We start from the raw sequence: 23,828 nt of genomic DNA, 5'->3' as shown, positions 1-23,828 counted from the left end.
CCCTTTAGATAATTTCCGCCACTTAGATGAGGAAAGTGGCTATTCTTTTGTAGATGCATCCATTACTTGTTTTTGTGTGCTTTAATGCTTGGATGTGTCGCCATTTTGGCAAGACCCACCTTGCCTTGAAAGAAGACATCCTACCTCATGGTTGTTTTGTTGTGAGTTGAAGGGGCGGAGTGAGACCCGCTAATTGTCTCACATCGGCTATATTAGTAAGATAGATTAAATAAAGGTCTAGTTTTTGTCACCTCTTTACTCGGGACGAGTAAAAGTTCGGTTTGGGGATATTTTATGTGACTCATATTTGCGCACATTTAGCCCCCTACTTGAACCTATTTTGCATATTATTATAGCGTCTCATAGCTATTTTACCCATCAAATGCTTCCTATTTTGCTTTCCTACCGCTTTGTGTTTGATTTGTAGGAAAGGAGACAACTAGGCGGAAAATTCCCGTCTCTTGAGCCTATTTGGAAGGACATTGACGATCTTGGTTGAACGGGTATTGAAGGAAGGACAAGAACTAAAGAGCAACATTGCAAGAAGTTTGCGAAGGGAAGGATTTTGAAGAGGAATCCGAGCGTCCAAAGAGCTAAGCCACTCGTCCAAGGAGCCCGTAATCCGAGCGTCCCGACTCATCAGCCGCCCGCCCCTCCATGCAACAATCCGAGCGTCCTACCTCTTGGACGAGCGGACCATGGCGTCTTCAGCAAAGATGCCCATACCTCCAAAATACTTGTGATTCCCTGCTTAGAACTTAGAATTGTTAATTACTAGTTTAGCCTTAGTTAACCTAATGAAACACTACTATAAATACCCCATTTTTGATGATAATCAAGGGGAGGGGGGCTTCCACATTAGAAAACTCTCTTAGATTAGATTAGGATTAGATTAGAATAGATTAATTTCAATCTTTCCACAAAATTATACATTAATCTTTCCTTAATTATTGTTCAAGTTTATTACTTTTGGGTAATTGAAGATTATGGGGTTATTATTGGAGGATTGACAACCCTTCATCAATCAATCAAGTTCTCTTCTTTTATTCTTTGCTTTATTATTTGGATCATCTCAAGTTTGGTATAATTCCTTTACTCTTTACTCTTTACTCTTTATTGTTTATTTCCTTAAACTCTTATCATGTTTATACTTGTTGTAATGATTGACACCATTAATGACATGTTTTCCATGATAATGAGTGAGTAGTTTCCTTTAGCTAATATTAATGGGTGATTAAGGGAAACAAACATGGGGATTAATCATGCTTAATTTAATATGTTTTCATAATCAATTTGCTTGCTTGTTGTGATGTCAACCTATGCACATGTTATGTTTGATGAAATGCTAAGCCTATGAATCCTTGCATTTATAACCATCTCTTATCTATTCAACTTGACTTGTAAGATATAAACCAACTCGAGTCTTGTTAGACTATGCATAGAAGTGATTAGGAGGAAAGTAATTCGACTTGTAGGTGTTGTACAATCTAATCGATTCGGCTCCGGGACCCAACTCTTCCTAAGAACCGTAAGACATAAACCAACTCAGTTCCTCTACAACATTAATTGCTTGCAACTTTGTCTCTTTAAAATATTCCCTGATCGTTGGCAGGCATCACAAGCTGAAACAAAGCCCTTAGCATCAGCAAACAAAGTAGGCCAGTAGAAACCATACTGAAGTACGTTAGTCACGGTACGCGATGGACCATGGTGACCACCATAAGAGGATGAGTGACAGCCTTCCAATATCACTTTGGTCTCCCACTGCGGAATACACCGTCTGTAGAGACCGTCTGCACACTACTTAAACAAATAAAGATCATCCCAGAAGTACTGCTTAGCGTTATACAGAAAGGTCAGGCGGCAGCGTGCCACTGACAACGTAATTAACTAGATCTTCATACCAAGGATATTGGTTGACAATAGAGGACAAAACAGCAAACAAAGAATCATCAGGAAAAGAATCATCAATAGGTAAAGAATCTTCTCCCTCTTGATGTGACAGTCTTGATAGATGATTAACTACAACGTTCTCATCACCTTTCTTATCTTTTATCTGCAAATCAAACTCCTGAAGAAGGAGTATCCATCTCAATAGACGTGGTTTAGCTTCTTTCTTAGCAAGAAGGTGTCTCAGCGCTGCATGGTCAGTAAAAACAGTAACTTCTGACCCTATCAGATAAGAACGAAATTTTTCTAAACCATAAACCACCGCTAGCAGCTCTTTCTCAGTCGTGGGATACTTCCCTTGAGCCTCATCCAGAGTTCGGCTCGCATAGTAGATTGCATTTAAAGTTTTGTCTTTCCTTTGCCCTAACACTGCTCCTAGTGCATAATCACTAGCATCACACATAATCTCAAACGGTAAATCCTAGTCGGGAGGCTGTATGATCGGCGCAGATACCAAGACCTGCTTTAACCTGTTAAAAAAAGAAAGACACTCATCAGTAAATACAAAAGGGGCGTCCTTAAGCAGCAGTTTTGTAAGTGGTTTAACAATTTTTGAAAAATCTTTGATAAACCGGCGATAGAAGCCAACATGACCAAGGAAGCTCCTCACTCCTTTAACATTAACAGGAGGAGGTAATTGCTGAATCACTTCCACTTTTGCTTTGTCAACTTCTATACCCCTGTCAGAAACTAAGTGCCCTAAGAGAACTCCCTCATTGACCATGAAATGGCACTTCTCCCAGTTAAGCACAAGATTAACCTCAATGCAGCGCTGCAACATTTTATCAAGGTTAGACAGACAATTAGAAAAATCACTTCCATAGACACTGAAGTCGTCCATAAAAACTTCCATAATAGACTCAATGTACTCTGAAAATATCCCCATCATGCACCTTTAAAAGGTAGCAGGGGCAATACACAAACCAAAGGGCATCCTGCAATAAGTAAAAACGCCCTGAGGACAAGTAAAAGTAGTCTTAGCCTGATCATCCGAATGAATAAGGATCTGAAAGAACCCTGAGTATCCGTCCAGATAACAGAAAAACTTGTGGGAAGCTAACCTTTCTACCATTTGATCAATTAAAGGAAGGGGAAAGTGATCTTTCTTGGTGGCGGCATTCATCTATCTGTAGTCTATACACATCCGCCAGCCAGTTACTACTCTAGTAGGTATTAACTTGTTTTTGTCATTCTTGACCACAGTAGTCCCTCCTTTCTTAGGAACTACCTGAACTGGATTCACCAACTTAGAATGACCAACGGAATAGATAATACCTGCATCAAGCAGCTTCAATAACTCAGCCATCACAACATCTTGCATCTTTTGGTTCAGTCGGCGTTGACCCTGTCTGCAAGGCTTGTGATCTTCCTCCAGCTCAATCGTGTGCATACAAATATTGGGACTAATCCCTTTGATGTCATCCAAAGAATAACCCATAGCTTTCCTGTTTTTCTTAAGCACAGCTAACAAAGCAGTCAGCTGATCATCATCAGATTTAGCACTAACAATGACTAGATATTGCTCGGTATCATCTAAGAAAGCATATTTTATATGAGAGGGAAGAGGCTTACGCTCAGGTACCTTTACCTCAATTGCGCAAAGAGTACTGATCATATGTTCCACTTTCTCTCTCTCAGCGTCGATGAGTTCACGCTCATCTAAAGCAGCTTCAAGCAATTCCAACACAGTGTCATTGTTATCTGGGTTATCTGCACACTCATTCAAATGTATTAGAGCTTCTAGTGGGTCTTTTATACAAGAACCTGACCAGAAGTCATAAACAGACTCGTCAACAATATCAACCGAATAATAAGTATCCTCTATCATTGGCCGAGCAAGAGTACTAGGCAGACTGAAAGTATCCTTTTTCACATTGATCGACTACGCCACATCTGAGACATGAGGATATAGAAGACCGCATGGTATGATCTTTCCAATCTCCTTTTTCCTCTTTATGTTAATGACTATGTGGCTTTATTTTGATTGATGCGGAACAAACAATGTGAATTTAGGATTGCATTTAGATTATTTGGCATACTAGTTGGTAGAAGTATTTTCATTAGGTTGTATAAATGATAGTTGCATCATGGTATATAGTTGCATTTAGGAAAAATTTTGTGAAACCGTCTATTTGGGAAACTTGATAAGTGTATATAAGGCCCTTGAAGATACTTTTTCTCTTTAAGACTTTTCTTGTTAGAATACTTGTAAAACACCCTAGGATGTGTCATGCTAGTATCCTTTGACCCATGGATTAAGGCCTAGTCAAGAGTACCTTGTGGTGTGATAACTCCTTGACTACCGTTTATTCCAAGGTGACCCTTGAAACCATGCAACCATCATCCATATTCTACCACATTATGTCATCAAAGGAAATGGGCACAAAAATTGTTCAAAATTTTAGTTCAAGAATGGAAATGAAAAGTGAAAAAGTTTGCAATTGCATCAAAAGAAAAGAGGAGCAAAAATAGACTCCTAAAGCTTCAAATATAAGCACCCTTACTACAAATGGGGTGACTTTGAAAATTGTTCAAAAGAAATGCAAGAAAAAGTTGAAAAATTGTCAAGCGTTGAAAATGCCAAACATCAAAAGAAATGGCAAAAGAACTGTTCTCAAAATGTTAATGCCACAATAAATTGGGGTAAGAACAACAACAAAAAGCAAACTTCCATATGAAACTCAAATACTATTGATCCATTTTCTATCGTATCCACTTTTGTGCATGGTAGAGAGAGGACGACCCTTCTTCTTGTCTAGGCAAGAAGGGGGATTCCGCGATCCTCCAGTGTTTCTAACACCATAGGGAGACTACTCTTGATGAAAGCATTTAACAATTGAGGACAAAGGTACCCTAGCTTGACACAACTTGGAGGTGATTTATTGGTATCCTTCTAGGCTTAGTAGTTTGAAAAAACCGTATCTATGATGGAGTGTGTACCCTTAGATTGCTTCCCCTTTAGATAATTTCCGCCACTTAGATGAGGAAAGTGGCTATTCATTTTTGTAGATGCATCCATTACTTGGTTTGTGTCCTTTAATGCTTGGATGTATCGCCATTTTGGCAAGTCCCACCTTGCGTTGCAAGAAGGCATCCTACCTCATGGTTGTCTTTTTGTGAGTTGAAGGGGCGGAGTGCAACCCGCTAATTGTCTCGTATCGGCTATATTAGTAGGTTAGTTAGAATAAGGGTCCTAGTTTTTGTCACCTCTTCACTCGGGACGAGCAATGGTTCGTTTGGGGATATTTGATGTGACTCATATTTGAGCATATTTAGTCCCCGAATTAGCCTCGTTCCTATGCTTTTTAGTGCATAATTAGGTTATTTACTATCTTTAGTTTCCCATTTTGCATATTCTTTGAGGTTTTGTTTCCGTGGTAGGAAAGGAGTGTAAACCTTGCATTTTTATGGCAAAATGGAGCTAAATTGATCGAATTCAATGACCAAGCATCAAAGGGAAGACGATACTAGAAGGCTTATGTAGATAATAAAGTAGATTGGGCAATGATGAAAGGATCCTTGCATCCTCAACAAGATCCCTAAGGATTGTTGACGAAAGAAGAAAAGAGAAGTGGCTAACCCAGGATCCGAGAGGCTCCTTGCCAATCAGAGCGTCTCCCTGCCCAGAATCCGAGCGTCCCGATGCCAAGACGCTCGTCTTGAGGCCAAACAATCTGAGCGTCTCTCCCCTGATCCGCTCAGATTCCCTTGCAGAACCCACTGTGCCTACTGCCTAGACGCTCAGGACGAGCGTATTTCCTAGAGACTACCAAAACGGAGATGAGCATATCCTTGGAGAGGAGCACTTCCTCAACTTTTCTTAAGGGTCTTAATAGTCATTTAAGCCCTTAGTAACCCTAATCTTTGTACCTAATCTTTAGTATAAATACTCCTTTCTACTACCAAGATTAGCATGTCATCTTAATCTTATCTTAATTAAGTCTTAATACTCTCTTAATCTTGTAATCAACTCTTAATTTAGCATTAATACAAATCTCATTTCTTAATCTTTCCTTAATTTCTTTATTGTTCATCATTTATTTTGGGTAATTAGAAGATTATTTGGTTTTATTTGGAGGATTGACAACCTTCCATCAATCATCAAGTACTTCTATTATTCTTTGATTTATTATTAGGAATCATCTTTATAGGTATAATTCCCTCTTAATCCTTTTTAATTATTTTTAATCGTCTTCATTTGTTCATCATGTTTTGTCTTTCTAGTATGATTGACAACCTTGTTAGCATGTTAAACTTGATAATGAGTGAGTAGTTTCCATAACTAGGGTTAATGGGGAATTAGAGGAAACCAACATGGGGATTGATTCATGCTTAATCTAATATGTTTTCATAATTAATTTGCTTGCTTGTTGTGATTCCAACTTATGCACATGTAATGTTTGATGAAATGCAAGCCTATGAATCCTTGCATTTTTTACCCATCACTTATCTTTTCAATGAGACTTGTAAGACATAAACCAACTCGAGTCTTATTAGATCATGCATATAGTTGGATAGGGAGGATTAAGTCGACTTGTAGGTGTTGTACAATCTAATCGATTCGGCTCCAGGACCCAAACCTTCTTAGGGATTGTAAGATATACACTAACTCGATCCCATCACAATAATAAGTGCTTGCATCTAGTTGAGAACATGTTTGTATGATCAAATCCCATGAATCCCCTATGAACCCATGACACCCTAGTGCTTTTAATCAATTGTTTACATCTCATTTTAATCATCTTGCTTGTTTTTATTACTTTATTTACATTGTTGATTAGTTTAGTTGATCTCCTACCTCAACCCAAATTGTGACACCCCTAGACACAACCATTTGCAATTGAAAATCCTACATCAATACCCGTCTCTTGCGATCCGACCTTTACTTACCTCTTTACTAAGAGTAGAGTAATTTGTGAAGTTATAAATATTATTTTGGTCAAGGTAACTTTTGACGACGAGTACAAAACCGACGAACCAGTCGCAAAACAGCCCCGTCCCCAACCCGTGCCCCTATTTTCAGTAGCCCGTATCATCCTCAAACACCCTCGAATTCGTCTTCCCTTTAGCCCAATTCCTCCTCCTAGCTTAGCCCACATATCTACCCTCAACCATGGTCCATAGCTCGTCCTAACCAGGCCATAAACCAAGCCATACGAACCCAAACAAACCAAACCAGTAGCTCTTCCTTACTCTGTTTTTTCGAGCTCTTTGAAGCTCTTTATTGAGCTCCAAGCTCTTCCCTTACCAGATAAGATAATCGAGAACATATAGAGAAACGAGCAAGAAAATATAGAGCAAGATTATTATCAAAAACCGTTTCATACACCTTTCCTATTCTAAAAACCTTCGAAACCCTAGCTTCCTATAGCTATATAAGCCTTCATTACCTTCCACCGTGATGGACGAATTAAACCTAATGAAACCATAGCCTGACGCACCCATAAAATCGTAGCAAACTTCATCTTCAACATCAAAACACAACCAACCCAGAAAAATATAGCATCACGACCACCTTCAAAATCCACCTCAAAACCCCATCAAAAGACCATTACAATTTGCCAAATTTTACATACACATGCTAGGTAATACCCTTGACTGATTCGTGCCTTAAATAAATGAACTTGGTAACGTTTTGAGAGTTAAATCGCTCGATACTTTACCTTGCGCGATTTTCAGAAGTTTTGTGCCGAGCCCTTGTTCATCGTTATTTTTAATCATTTTAAAAGTAATTTCAGTCTGGTTTTTTGCAAAAATTGAAAACTTTGTCATTCAAGGATTCCAAAACATCTTTTGGATTGAAAATTCGTTGAGTATTGAAGTCGTAGTGATCGTTTGAAAATCGCTGCACAAGTGTGCCAAACGCGTGAAACATGTTTGTGTGGTTCAAAGTTTGATTTCACATATTGATTTGAAAACTATCGTAGACATAACAAGAAGCTTGCATCCAAGATACAAGTAAGTTGAGGGTGCCAAAAATCACTCCTTTATTCCCTTAATGCAATTTATTTTATTAATTATTGTTTTTATCGTTTTATCATATCAATTATGTAATTTATGTGATAATATTGTTATTGTTGATAATTATGGAGGACAATGGGATTATTTATGATGGTGAATACCGATGGATGGCCTTTTGATTGTGTGGATTAATTTCTGTTAGGAATTAGATGATTTATATTGTTATATGAATTGTTTTCACATGATTATCGTTAAGTATGCTAGATTATTGCTTCGTTAATTTATGTTTAATTATATAGTAAATAATGAAATTATTTAATTCTAATTCCTATTTTAGCAGGAATTATGAGATTTTGGCATGAACATGAAGTTTACGTGCTTAAATTAGATTATGCATCTTTGTATGATTTAATTTGGTTGCTTATTCACATGTTGATTTGATTAATTAAGTTTAATTAACTAGAATTGCATGAACTCGCATGAATTAGAATTGTTTGTGTCGATTTGTTTATCTCACATGTATGCCGTGTGTTTGTCTCATATGGCTCGGTTTTCTAGGCAAAGAATTAGTCTACTTTATGTATTATTGACATGATTCACATGATTAGATAAGCATGTTTAAATTTAATTATTTTTAATTATGATTTAATTAAAACTGTTAGCATGTTTATTCAATTATCGTCGTGTTTGTTTGTTTGGTTGATTTGGGTCATGTATGATATCATATGGAACGCCTCCCTAGGATGTTTTAAGGTCTAAGTTTCGTCCTTTTGTTTGCTTCAATCGTATGCCTTTGTTTGTGAAACAATTATTTGATTTGGATGCATGTTTGCTTCTTATCATTTGCATATGATTATTTTATCTCATGTCACTTGTTTGAAAAACGACTTGACTTAGAATAGGTCATGTATGCACCCCTTGGTGGCCATGTTGGCCGTGTGCTTTGTTCGGCCTTGATGACTTTTGTTTCGTTGGTTGGTGTTTTGTTGCCTTGCTTGTTTACGGTTTTATTACAATTGTTATTGTGATCTCGTTGTATATAAAACCGTCATAAAAGATTTATAATGGAGGTTTTTATATAGAATTGTGACATTTTTTTTCTCATCCGTTCATAATTAAGATCGATGCACATAATATTTTATTAGTTACTTTCGGCAATTATTAGAATGACCGTAATAGGTGGACACGATAGAGGTTTTTCTACAAGTGATTGAATCTATGCCGGATAAATTGTGTTCTTTTCGAGTACAAGTTGAGTCAGGACAATATCGGATCGTGTGATATTACGACATTTATGCCAATTAATTTTACAGGTTAAATAATGTGAAGTAAGAGGAGGATTTAAGACCAAAAGAGCCTTATTGCTTTCTATTGAACTAGTTTGGATTTGTTTGATTGCGAGTTTTAAGTAAACTACTGAATTATCGCTACAAGTTTAAATTTTATGGTCTTAATTACTATGTCACAAGTAGTATGGAATATAGCTATATTGAAAAATGTAACACTTACAAAAAAAGTTGCATTGTTGACTATAAAATGCAACACTTTTAAAAAAATGATGCATTATATTAGTATTTGCAACACTTTTGAGTAAAGTGTTGCATACAAAAATTCCCTTCTCTAAATTGCAACACAATTACAAAGCATTGCACACCAAATGTTGCAATAGATCAATTTTGTAGTAGTGCCCATGTTTATTACAGCGCCGCTAGAGTAAGAAGTTTCTTTCTCTCTTCTCTTTGTTTGTTTATTTATGCTAGAATAGCTTAATGAACTCACATGTTTAAATCACTTGACGAAGTTATGTGCATTTAAACCACTAGAATTGATTGTCACATGTTAGGGTTTAATATGATTGGATGCATTTGACAAATACTAGTTCGATTAAAATTGGCCATTGTTTGACTTAGTAGAGGCTGTTGTTTACAACGGACGGGGTTGGGTGTTTGAACGAGCTTCTTAACACGTACTTTCACGCAATTCTATTTTCTCTAAAACGGTTTCCAAATTTCCTTAAATTTGATAGGACTCCTTGTGTTTGAAAAAACCCCCGTGGCTTATCAAATTCCCACATTCACAGTTTGAATCTAGTAGTCAAAACTTCCATACTTTACAATTTGTATTGGATTTTAGCAATTCAGAATAAGCTTGGTGATCTTTAATAAATAGCTAGTTTTGTTACACGTGAAACTCGTGGTCTTGTTTATACGGTCTGATGTATGTTTAAAGGATATTAATATATAAGAGTAAAACCGTTTTGTCACTAATGTCCTATAAGTCATTTAAAAAAAAATTAAGAATGCTAACATAACATTTGGAGATGGTGTTTGAATTTATTATATGTAGTTGTATTTTCATTTTAAACTCTATAAAACCTTATATAATAAAACATTCTAAAAAAGAGTGTTTTTGGATATAATTAAAACAAATAATTACATTTAAAATAATAAACAAATATTAGCATAATTGTTCTTATGTATAGTTATGATCGACGTATGACAATAATTTATCAAATCTAAAATAACGAAGTAAAATAACCAAATAGAAATCAAAAGTATGGAATATACGGAAAAGAAAAAACAAATCAAACTAAGAGAGAATTATGAACAAAAAGAAAGGCAAGAATCTATCTTACTCCATCTTCCTTGCTAATGAATATTATTAATTTAAGATTATTGCACCAAATAAAGTACATCACTTAACAGATTATGAAGTTAAAGTATGGGACTAAGAAGTTCTTTGACAATTTGTTTTTATATATATATATATATATATATATATATATATATATATATATAGGAATTGGATCATGTGAGGATACACTATCTTTTTGAGGATAACTCGTGATATTGTTTAGTACAACCAGTGATATTAACATTGACAGTAGATTTTCAACATTCTAAAGGATCAACCAATTCTCTAAAGTTGATCCCGAAAGCAATAGCATTCTCAAGTTCAGAGAAAGAGAAGTTAGCTATAAGAAGGAAAGTATATTAGTATCGAGTATATTTGTAGGTTCAAAGTTGTTGGCGTTGGTGTCGTCTGATTTCTTCAGGCTGGATAAGAAAGAGGTGCCTGCCATAATTTGACTTTTTGTCGACACCAGATGTTACTAAGATCAAGGATTCCGAGTTTCCTGTGAAATTAGTCAGACAAGAGAGAATTAGTTTTGACAAAATGCACAATTTTGAGGCGGAATAAAGTATAAATTATGAAACTGACCAGTAGAACGAGTCCTTGGTGCCCAAGTGATGCAAGTTATGTCTTCTGCAAGAATAAACAAATGCTTTAATCATGTAGTCACTAGATAAAAGCAGTAGACACCGGTTATTAAGTGATATCCTGGAAAGCCGAGCAGACAATGCATGCAATCACTAGTTTAAAGCAGGACATTCTGAGATATAGAATATGCAAGATTTCGAAAAAAAGAGATATTTTTGTGCACAGCGTGTGATACATAAGTGGACTCATGCTCAACCATTGCTTCTTAATGGTTAACTTCTCGGGGGTGAACAAACACAACTCCAACCATCGCTTCCGAATGGCTAACGTTTCGACTACTAGTACTGGCCTAAAAAGACACCGAACCCAAATTTGAACCTCTACAGCTGACACTGAACATCATGCTACTATAGCCCAAACTCAAACTACACCATCATTGTTTGTTCCCTCGAGAACGGATTCTACACCATCATTACTACAACATTGTTGATTGTTCCCTCGAGAATAGATTCTACACCATTATTCATCGTTCCGAATGGAAACAACATCTACACCATCACTCATCATTGTTATCGAGAACCATCATCTACGTCATCGTTCATCTTTCACCTCCGCCTTCTTTCTTTTTAGCGGGTTTTCATATCATTTTTGCCTTCGCCTTTTTTTCTTTTCAGCGGGCTTATTCAATTTTGCCTCCGCCTTCTTTCTTTTCAGCGGGCTTAGTCAATTTTTCCTCTGCCTTCTTTCTTTTCAACGAGCTTTCGTCTTTTCGGTTTCCGACACAATCCTCATCAATTCACTTAAATGGACCCAACATTCTGGACGGGTGACGAAGCATCTTTACAATCATCATCAGATAGAACCCATTACGGAATTGAAAACTACTCATCGTGAAATCTACATCTTCATCCTAGCCTAACCGAGTACTAAGACTAACTTAATAAAGGTGGCTTCATTTGGCCTTGGCTAAGACCCATAATAAACCGACAAGATACATCATGGATGACGGGTGGATTGAATCCCTTATTTTGAAGGACTGCCTACGTATTCGCGTGGAGAGAAATCAAATCCGACGTAGTTCGATCGAAGTGCATACTATAGTCATTTTGATTTGTGTGTACACACTCGAAGGTTTCATCTAAGACATCATACCATATCCCGTTCTAGCCTGTAAGGTACCATCAAATCCAGTGTCTAGGGTCGGTACAGGAGGCTGTGGTTTTCTGGGATGTGGAGCTTGGCAACAAAGGCTTGACTAGTGGACCATCATTCTGAAGGTTCATTTTCTGGTCTTAAGGCTACTGGATTATGGCTTACATCGTGGTTGGAAAAGGTCTCTCATGTTTGAAAAAACTCGAGTGCAAATGGGTAGGAAAATATTGTGGGTTCAAATCTCCATGTCTGGACCCTAAGGCTGGGTGTAACAACACAAGCCCAATGATTCTCAAAATTCCCACTATTTCCCTGTATAACCGTCTCAGGAAGGACTTAGGGGTAGAAAGGTTACTTCTTACGGTTTTAGGCTTCGCCCATTGAATTTCAACTTCGGGTACTTAGCCTGACTTCTGGCTTCTGTAACTTCGACATTTAATCAAAAGTGTTCTGTAACTTCAACATCTTCGGTTCTTTTTTTTTTTTTCTCTCTTTTCTTTTTTTTCCTTTTTCCTTTTTTTCTCTTTTTTTTTCTTTTCATTTTTCTGTTGAAACAACACTTTCGATTGCAACTGGATTATCCTTGAAATATTTAGGCTTCGCCAATCGATTTGGGTTAGTGCTAACATTCCTTGTTAGAACATGTCGGTCTTTTATTTCTTTGAGAGGGGATATTCTTGCGGGGAATGGTCTTCCCTTCCTTCATTAACACGAGAACAAAGAGCTAGTCTAGGTTCGTCATGGAATCATCTACTGGGCTTGTCTGGAGCATAGATTTTGATGGAGGTTTTCTACCGCCAAACATGAATTAGGGAAATAAAACAGACGCGGGATCCTAAAGTACCTCAATATCTAAAACGGGATACATATTTATTTCCAAGGGACACCCTTCGAGTGCGTTGTGCATTTTCATTGATTTGATAATGGGAACGGGATTGAAAACGGGATCAATTTCATTGATATTGAAAGGGAGTGTGAAATGATTGTAGAAAAAACAAGTCTTAGACTCGACTCGAACTAGGACTCGAATGTAAATTCCGAATCATAATCATCAACCTCGGTTTTGAACTTTTCTCCTTTCAAGAGTCAACTCAGATGCTCGGTCTGAACAAATTTAGCCTACTTTTGCAACTCAGTTTTGATTTTGGGAAAAAACTATGTGACCCGGGTTCAGGAATCGACAGAGTTTCGACGCTATTTATAAATTGATAGAGGTTTCACTCAAACTATCTACTCGAGATGCAAATGGACTGGACCGGATTGGATATAAAAATGAACATTGTGGTTCATTTATGAAGGGTTCAAATGTTGTTGGATCTAGGTCTTTGACCTAAATGGACCTCAACGTAACATGGGTGGACTTGAAACGAACATGGTGATTCGTTTATGAGGGGTTCAAATAATTGGGTTCGGGTCTTTGACTCAAACTGACTTGAAATGAAATGGATGGACTTGACTTAGGCTTGACCGTTGACTCAAACTTGACTCAATGACATACTTAGACCCCGGAAACGATCTAGGTGGCTCATTTGTAAGGGGTCTCACGCTTGGAGGGGGTCTTAGACCTAACAGGGACTATGACTCGACTTAAACTAACTTTCTGGCTTAGACTTGACACCGACTCGGTGTGACTAACTCGTGATTTAACCAAACATTATCCATAGGCTATGTGGCAAACGTCCTAGATGGCTTAGGAAGACGTTTTTGGTGATGACTCGGACCAACTGGTCGACATGCATGACTCGAACCCAAGAATGAGCTTGGGTGACCCAATTGGATCGTGTTCTAGACCACACACACATCACTTGAACCTTAGACTAGACTAGGCATTACTAACATGGACAACCACAGGCCTTACTAGGTTATACCTCACCTGACTGACTCAAACTCTATTCTAGGTTTGGGTTAGTTTCAGAATATGGTTCATTTGAATTTTAAAATCGAAGAGGATTGAATTCAAATGAGCTTTTAAATGGGCATCATGTCGGCTATGAAAGGCTTATTTTGGTCAAAATTCTAATCCTAATTTGGCAGCATTCCAATTTAAGAACGTACTCTTTCCAAAAGAGGCAATATTAAAAGTTCGGGTTCGAAAACTTGGACTAAGGATTTTCGAAAAAAAGGTTGAACACGACACAATTTTCGAAAAAGACAAACGGTTTTCTTTTTTAAAAAACGTCATTTAAAAAAAATAAAAAGACGCGTCACGGGAATCACGTAGCAAGTAGTCATTCGCGTACAAGCATGAATGCATGAATCCTAGACTCAATTAAGTCTCAGTCGGTCTTCTAAATTGGGTTTATGCCAATGATCCCACTTCAAAAAATAAGTCAAGCTCCCCATAAGCTCATAGCATATGGTAGAACAAGTAATCGAAGATTCAGTGAGGACCACCTTGGTACTTAAACCGGGCATAGTGGACGTCATCTCTTTACCTTGAAATCGGCCCAATGGGGGGATGGCCCGAACCTAAAGTCTCAATTGGGTTTGTGGATGATAAAAAAAAAAAAAAAAAGCAAACAAATACATTCAATTTATTGTCCATCATTTAACTTTTCAAGTTACACTACTCCCCAGCGGAGTCGGCAAAATGTGGATGTGAGAATTTGATAATCCACGGGGGGTTTTTAAACACAAAGAGTCACAACCAAATTTAAGGAAATTTGGAAACCATTTTAGAGAAAATGGATTCGCGTGAAAGTACGAGTTGGGAAGCTCATTCAAACGCCCAACCCCGTCCGTTGTAAACAACGGCCTCTACTAAGTCAAACAATGGCAAATTTTAATCGAACTAGTATTTGTCGAATGCATCCAATCATATTAAACCCTAACATGTGACAATCAATTCTAGTGGTTTAAATGCACATAACTTCGTATGTGAGTTAATTAAGCTATTCTAGCATAAATAAACAAACAAAGAGAAGAGAGAAAGAAACTTCTTACTCTAGCGATGCTGTAACAGACATGGGTTAGATCACAATAACAATTATAATAAAACCGTAAACAAATAAGGCATTAACAAACACCAACCAACGAAACAAAGGCCATCAAGGCTGAACAAAGCACACGGCCAACATGGCCACCAAGGGGTGCACACATGACCAATTCTAAGTCAAGTTGGGTTTCAAACAAGTTACATGAGATACATTAGTCATATGCAAATGATAAGAAGCAAACATGCATCCAAATCAAACAATTGTTTCACAAACAAAGGCATGCGATTGAATCAAATAAAAGGACTAAACTTAGACCTTAAAACAGCCTAGGGAGGCGTGCCATATGACACCATACATGACCCAAATCAACCAAACAAACAAAACGATAATTGAATAAACATTCTAAAAGTTTTAATTAAATCATAATTAAAACAATTAAATCTAAAAATGCTTATCTAATCATGTCAATCATACATAAATAAGACAAATTCTTAGCCTAGAAAACTGAGCCATATGAGACAAACACACGGCATACATGTGAGACAAACAAATCAACACAAACAATTCTAATTCATGCGATTTCTTACAATTCTAATTAATTAAACTTAATTAATCAAATCAACATGTGAATAAGCAACTAAATTAAATCATACAAACATGAATAATCTAATTTAAGCAAGTAAACTTCGTGTTCATGCCAACATCTCATAATTCATGCTAAAATAGGAATAAGAATTAAACAAGTTAATTATTTAATCTAATTAAACATAAATTAAGGAAACAATATAAAGATGTAAACTTTAATTATAAAACATACTAATTAAACATAAAAAGCATGTTATAATTTCAGATTTAAATCGTTAACATCAAATTAAACATAGATCTAACATACGACAATAAATCTAGCATACTTAGCGATAATCATGTGAAAACAATTCATATAACAATATAAATCATCTAATTCCTAACAGGAATTAATCCACACAATTAAAAGGCCATCCATCGGCATTCACCATCATAAATAATCTCGTTCTCCTCCATAATTATCAACAATAACAATATTATCGCATAAATAAAATAATTATTACGATAAAACGATAAAAGCGATAAGTAATGAAATAAATTGCATTAAGGGAAGAAATGAGTGATTTTTGGCATCCTTAACTTACATGTATCTAGGATGCAAGTTTCTTGGTACGTCTACGATAGTTTTCAAATCAATCATATGAAATCAAACTTTGAACCACACACACGTTTCACGCGTTTAACAAACTTGCGCAGCAATTTTCAAACGATCACTACGACTTCAATGCTAAACAAATTTTTAGTAAAAATCTTGCTCTATCTTTTCTTGCTCGTTTCTCTATATTTTCTCGATTCTCTTGGCTGGTAAAGGAAGGTAGAAATATAGAGAAGATATATTTCTTAATGGACAAGGTAAGGGAAGAGCTTGGAGCTCAAGAAAGAGCTCCAAAGAGCTCGAAAAAACAGAGTAAGGAAGAGCTACGGGTTTGGTTTGTTTGGGTTTGTATGGCTTGGTTTATGGCTTAGTTAGGACAAGTTATGGACCATGGTTGATGGTAGATATGTGGGCTAAGCTAGGAGGAGGAATTGGGCTAAAGGGAAGACGAATTCGAGGGTGTTTGGGGCTGATACGGGCTGCTGAAAACAGTGGCATGGGTTGGTGATGGGGATGTTTTGGGACGAGTTTTGGTTGGGTTTGAAGAGGGGATTTGGGCTGCTATTGGTGGGGCTCAAACATGGGACTATGGGGAAAGATAAAGGGTTGGTATTTGCCTTGAAGTTCGTGCCAAAACGTGGCCCAAATCGCCTAAAAAATCGCTTCACAAAACACATTGATAATGGGTTTATAAACCGCTTTAAAAACTCGAAACTTCGAATTAAATAAAACGATAAATAAAAACCGTCACAAAAACTCATACTTTGATTTTTTAAACCAAAAAAAAATCCCAAAAAAAATACTTTTATTTTTTAAACCAAAAATCAAAAATCCAAATTAAAACTTTAAAAACAATTTATAACGATAAATCGTAAATAAAAGCTCGCAATTCGAATTAAATTTAAATCGAATGAAATAAATTACATTTATTTCAAAAATCATAAACACTTAAATAAATGAAATAAAAACTTTTATTTCATAAATTTTCAAAACCAAAATGTAAAGAAACAAAAATCATTTATTTCAAAACATTCAAAATGTTAATTTAAAAAACAATTTAAATTAACAAAAACCGTCGACATAAACTTTCTTGACATCCATGTGACATATCCGTATCACGAGTATGTCATTTGAGAATGCATGTGTCCTATCGTCATCAGGTGGCTGGCAGATTCTCTATAAATTCCAATATCGACAGATACGGGTATCTACACAAACGAAAAAAATAGAGAGATAGTTGTCTAAAAATTTCCTAATCTTATTCTATAATAATTGACAACCACCAGTCGTATTTTGTCAAATTAATTACTCTCTCTATCCCAATCATTTATTTACATACCTTTTATATTTTTTTGAGGGATATTTTAATTAAAAGTAAACAAATAATTATGACGGATGGAGTATATATAAACAAATTGTCAAAGAAAGACAGATGTTTCCAAGAACATTTTAACTAAACATGAATACAATGATTGAGTAAGGGGGAATCATACTCGCAATTATAAAAGTTAGGGAATATATATTTTGATCACATCTTACCATATAGAAACACTTAATTTAGTAAGGTGACTTCATAAAGATTTTCAAATAACCATCTAGCAAACAAAAATCAAAGAAAAAGTTAGAAAACGTAACCAAAGGAAATACGAAAGAGAAATATGAATTAAACAAACCAACTATCAAAAAAACATGATTCTAGACTAATAATTGGAGAGCAAACGGAAAACCTTACATTATTAATGCGAAATATAAATAATAGCCAATAATCGATGAAGACTGTCGTAAACTTGACTCCACGTTTAGTCATCTACTTATAATAGTTGGTCAAGAAATATTTTGCTATTGCAATAATATACAAAAGGACATAATAACGTCATTACGAGCATTAATTGATAAACCTCCATGAGCTGTTTGGATTTGTCTTTCATTTGCAACGGTTTATATTGCGTAGATGTCATTTAATTAAATTCAAGAAATACGGTGATCTCCTGTTAGGCACTTAAGCCCTCAATGAGCTGTTTGTAGCATCATACGTGGCATAAAATTATACTCTAAGTTAGATTTATGATTGTATAGATAGATAGATAGATAGATAGATAGATAGATAGATAGATAGATAGATAGATAGATAGATAGATAGATAGATAGATAGATAGATAGATAGATAGATAGATAGATAGATAGATAGATAGATAGATAGATAGATAGATAGATAGATAGATAGATAGATAGATAGATAGATAGATAGATAGATAGATAGATAGATAGATAGATAGATAGATAGATAGATAGATAGATAGATAGATAGATAGATAGATAGATAGATAGATAGATAGATAGATAGATAGATAGATAGATAGATAGATAGATAGATAGATAGATAGATAGATAGATAGATAGATAGATAGATAGATAGATAGATAGATAGATAGATAGATAGATAGATAGATAGATAGATAGATAGATAGATAGATAGATAGATAGATAGATAGATAGATAGATAGATAGATAGATAGATAGATAGATAGATAGATAGATAGATAGATAGATAGATAGATAGATAGATAGATAGATAGATAGATAGATAGATAGATAGATAGATAGATAGATAGATAGATAGATAGATAGATAGATAGATAGATAGATAGATAGATAGATAGATAGATAGATAGATAGATAGATAGATAGATAGATAGATAGATAGATAGATAGATAGATAGATAGATAGATAGATAGATAGATAGATAGATAGATAGATAGATAGATAGATAGATAGATAGATAGATAGATAGATAGATAGATAGATAGATAGATAGATAGATAGATAGATAGATAGATAGATAGATAGATAGATAGATAGATAGATAGATAGATAGATAGATAGATAGATAGATAGATAGATAGATAGATAGATAGATAGATAGATAGATAGATAGATGTGGTGATCAACCATTAAACAACTTGCGCTATTGTTTTATACTACCTTTAGACCAAATCCCGGCCTCCTAAATCTAAATTGGATTAGGATTTGTACGAAATCCTATTGGATTTTAAGTGTTAAGTAAATAATCCTCTATCTTTCAATCCTACTCCTTACGTAACCACGCATACAACATGTATTTCAAATTCCACAATTTCGAATTCTTTCTTTTCCCTAAACAAAGAATTTGGATTGTCATTAAATATTTCATTTTCCTAATTTGAAATTGATGATTCAAAATAAAATTTACGTTGTCAAATGCTACTTTAATTAATAAACAATGTATTCAAAAACGTATCATGATATCATTATGAAGTAACATAATTATGAAAGGTAATGGAATTATTGAACTCTATATCATCAAAATAACATCATGTGTACGGTTTCATATTTCCATGGACAAATTGTGGATGAAGCACTAATTAAAAATAGAAACTGTTACGTTGCATTTTTAAGAGTGTATAAATTCTTATTGTTTTAACTTTATTAAAATTTCTTTCAGTTTTTATTGTGTTAAGGTTAAACATAAAGTATCATTTAATATAGTTTCATTAAATATGTTAACTAATATTTAATCTCTTTAGAAATAACGTTTAATAACATGATCATAAGTAACTCATATTTATACGTATTTTTAGGCATGAATTGATTACTACAAAACTTTCACACTAAATAAAAAAGGAAACAATTTAATTATTTTTATACTTATTTAGTCAGATTATATTGCAAAATTAACATTATTGCATAATAAGTGGGAAAGGTATATGTTTACTTTACTTGTAGTAAGAGTAGTATATTTCATGTTATTTACTCTAATACAATGTCAATTGTAATGAGAACAAGACGTTGCCTTCATATTTTATTTTATTTTATCTTGCATGATGATTTATAAATAAATTATTTATTTAACATATGAAAAACGAATTTCCTTGGCAGATCATTATGGATTATGGTAGTATTGAAAATGAGAAAGTAAAAGAAGAGGATCAAGCATTGGTATATGCTCTGCATATTGCCAACTCTTTTACCTTATCAATTACCCTAACCGTGGCATTAGATCTTGGCTTCTTTAACATAATCTCGAATGCCGGTCCCAGTGTCCGAGTTTCGGCCTCCGAGGTCGTCTCTCAACTTCCGACAAAGAATCCAAAATCGGCTTCGGTTGTTGATCGGATGCTCAACCTTTTAGCAACCCACTCACTGTTGACTTGTGAGTTAAGGAACCTTGAGGGTGGACTTGTTGAAAGAGTTTATGGAATAGCACCTGCCGGTAAATTTTTTGTTACTGATAGCAAGGATGGTGTTGCTACGGGTCCTTTTCAGACTAAGGGGCCTTTTCAAGACAAATGGTAACTAATTTTTCACAATGTTAAATAGGACTTATAAGCAGGATAGTTGCGCCCAATCTAGATCTTTTATACTCAACTGGTATTCAAATTAAATCAACATCTAGTGTGTTGAGAGTTATAATATTCAGAGTTGGAACACAATATTAAATTTAACATTTTTATTTTCGGCAATTCTAGCTTTTTTAAAAAAATTCAGACCTTTTTTTTATCATTAATGAGTTTAGATTCCACGGAATTGTCCCGAGTCTCAAAGTTAGAATTTGAGATTGTCTTGTAAAAATCAATTACAATAAATTGAGACCAAAATTATGATGACAGCTCATTGTTATCTACTACAAATTTATAATTATTTTTTTATTGCATTACGTGTATCAAAACAATCTTGGCAAGTTTTATGCATTACTTTAAAATTATTTAAATGTATATATAGTAAAGTTAAACAACAAAAAATGGCATATAACTCAAAATTTATAGATAACAAGTAACTGAAGAAAAATTAATTTATAATGCAGGCAATACATGAAGGATGCTGTTTTAGAGGACATAATCCCATTTGAGAAAGCATGTGGAATGTCCCTATTTGAGTTCATGAATAAAGATCCTGAATTTAACCATATGTTCAACAAGGCCATGGCAGAATACAGTAGCACAACAATCAAGAATATAGTAATGACATATAAAGGATTTGAAGATGTTAATGTTCTAGTTGATGTCGGTGGTGGTCTCGGCGTATGTCTTGGAACAATATTATCTAAGTATCCACATATTAAAGGAATTAACTTTGATTTGCCTCATGTTTTAGAAACGGCCTCTATTATTCCAGGTATATATTTAAGGACATCTCACCCATTCCAAGATTAATTTAGTTCACTTATATGACCTTGTGCTCTTAAAATATATAAAACTCTATTATGTAAAACCCACCATTTGTTTATTTATTTACCTTTTTAAAAAATTATTTAGAAAAAATTTTGGTAAATAATTGTTTAGGATTAATAAAGTATAATATATAACAAGTTGACAGTAGTTTATTGAGGCTTTTTCCCTGAATTACTAGGCCTTATGTGAGCCACTAACTCACAAATCTCAAAAATCAGGTTGAGAGTTCTTCAATCAAATAATTGTCTTATATTTAATAATAAAACTATCCACTCATGTCATTAATTAGATGGTAAGTAGAATAACATTCATAATTTATATTAGTTGCGTGTATATAAAAACGTCTGCTACTACTAATTTATGTATGTTAGGCTCCAAATTTTATGAGTCTTTTAGTATGTAAAGAATCATAATATATATCATTATGATAGGGGTTGAGCATGTTGGTGGTGATATGTTCCACTCAGTTCCAACAGGAGATGCTATTTTGATGAAGGTTAGTATACACTTATTCGACTCTTTTTAACGTTGTATTTTTTGAAGAAATTTCTATTGGTTGTTACTCTTTACTACACTTTAGTTGTTTTTTTTTTCTATATGAATATCTTTAACATGAATTCGCAAATTGATGTACCTTTAGTAAATTTACCTTACCTAGAGCAAAATCATTCTTATGACAATTGATCCTCAAATTCACTTAATTAGAATTATATGATTAGTTTCAACTTTAAATTAGTTTTAAAAACTAATTAGTATAACTTAATCAACTTATAATTTAATAATTTTTCCATAACTTTGTTTCATTATTTTAGGCAGTATATTGTATTATACCATATTAGAAATCAACAAATGTTTGTTGTCAAAGTCATAATTGGTTCGTAATAAATAATAATAGATTAAAAATAGTTTATTTTTTTAGAAAAGAGGCAAAACTTGTCAAAATATCAGAATAGATTTAGTTTTTAAGTGTCCCTAGAAATTTTATCCTTTTAGCAGTATCCATCAAAACTAACATGATTAATGTACATGACAGAGTATATTACACGACTTCGACGATGAAAGTTGTATAAAAATCTTACAAAATTGCCACAAAGCATTGTCAGAGAATGGGAAACTGATTATTGTGACAGCAATATTGTCGGAAGCCGGAGAAAATAGTGTAGAAGCCAAGTTTATAGCAGAACTAGACATTAGTATGCTATCTCACCTACCCGGAAGAGAAAGGACAAAGAGGGAGTTCAAGGCCTTAGCTAAGGCATCTGGTTTTCAGTTCGGCCCAATTGTATATGGTGCCCATGCTCACTGGGTCATTGAATTTATAAAATAGATAAAGACTAGGATATAGCGGCCTACATATCTTCTAATGAACCAATAACTAAGAAACCGTTTCTTTTTTCCATATAAAAATTACACAATAGAATAAGACATCTTACGCGATTGTTGCTTTACGATACTAGTGACTAGTATTTCGGTTTCACAACTTGTAACTAGCTTTTATTGACAATAAGTGCAGACAATACATCAATATCACTCTTACTTTAATAGTTAGATTATATAGGTGAGCAAAAGATCAATTCATCTATACAATCTAATTAAAAGGTCATCTGAAATGACAAATTTTAATGTGACATGACAAATTTAATGTGACATGGATTATCGTTTTATAATTACATGGCATTGAGTTAATTCACTCATCTATAAATAAATTTGTGCAATCTAATTAAAAGGTACCTAAAATGACATTTTAATGTGACATGACAAATCCATACATTATTATAAAAAGGTAAAATTAAAAATTTCACTAAGTCATGTCTCCTATCAAAAGCTATCTTGAATTGTCAAGTGTCACATGCATATAATTAAAGAATATAAAAATAAATTCTATTCAATATTATAAAAAGGTAAAACTAAGTATTTCACTAAGTATGTCTCCTAACAAAAGCCATCTTGAATTGTCATATGTCATATGCATAAAGTTAAACAAAATAAAAATAAAAATAAAATTTAAGTTGTACAAAAGAATGTAAATGTAAATAAATTTTTAATTTCCTCTCGTCGTTATAGCTATTAATGGTTAATAATTAATTCACTCTACTAATTTAACATCTAACTCCTTTCTTAAATGATGATTTTTGGCTTTTCCTTCCTCATTTATATTATCTATACACATTGCCATATTTTTGTCTACGATAATCATCTCTTACTTTACTACAATGTTT

General features: G+C 34.4%; 1 protein-coding gene across 1 annotated transcript; it reads left to right on the top strand.

The window, feature by feature from the left end:
- The first annotated feature begins 20,323 nt into the window (after window positions 1–20,323).
- Window positions 20,324–22,936, top strand: LOC141655483 (caffeic acid 3-O-methyltransferase 1-like). The gene is made up of 4 exons (XM_074462563.1): window positions 20,324–20,730; window positions 21,243–21,553; window positions 22,041–22,105; window positions 22,643–22,936. Exons 1-4 carry the CDS (start codon window positions 20,324–20,326, stop codon window positions 22,934–22,936), a joined length of 1,077 nt encoding a protein of 358 aa, XP_074318664.1.
- The last annotated feature ends 892 nt before the right edge of the window (window positions 22,937–23,828 follow it).

This window comes from Silene latifolia, chromosome 5, assembly GCF_048544455.1.
Source record: "Silene latifolia isolate original U9 population chromosome 5, ASM4854445v1, whole genome shotgun sequence".
Taxonomy (NCBI): Eukaryota; Viridiplantae; Streptophyta; class Magnoliopsida; order Caryophyllales; family Caryophyllaceae; genus Silene; species Silene latifolia.
Note: the sequence above shows the minus strand (reverse complement) of the source record. Positions and strands in the feature narration are given on the sequence as shown.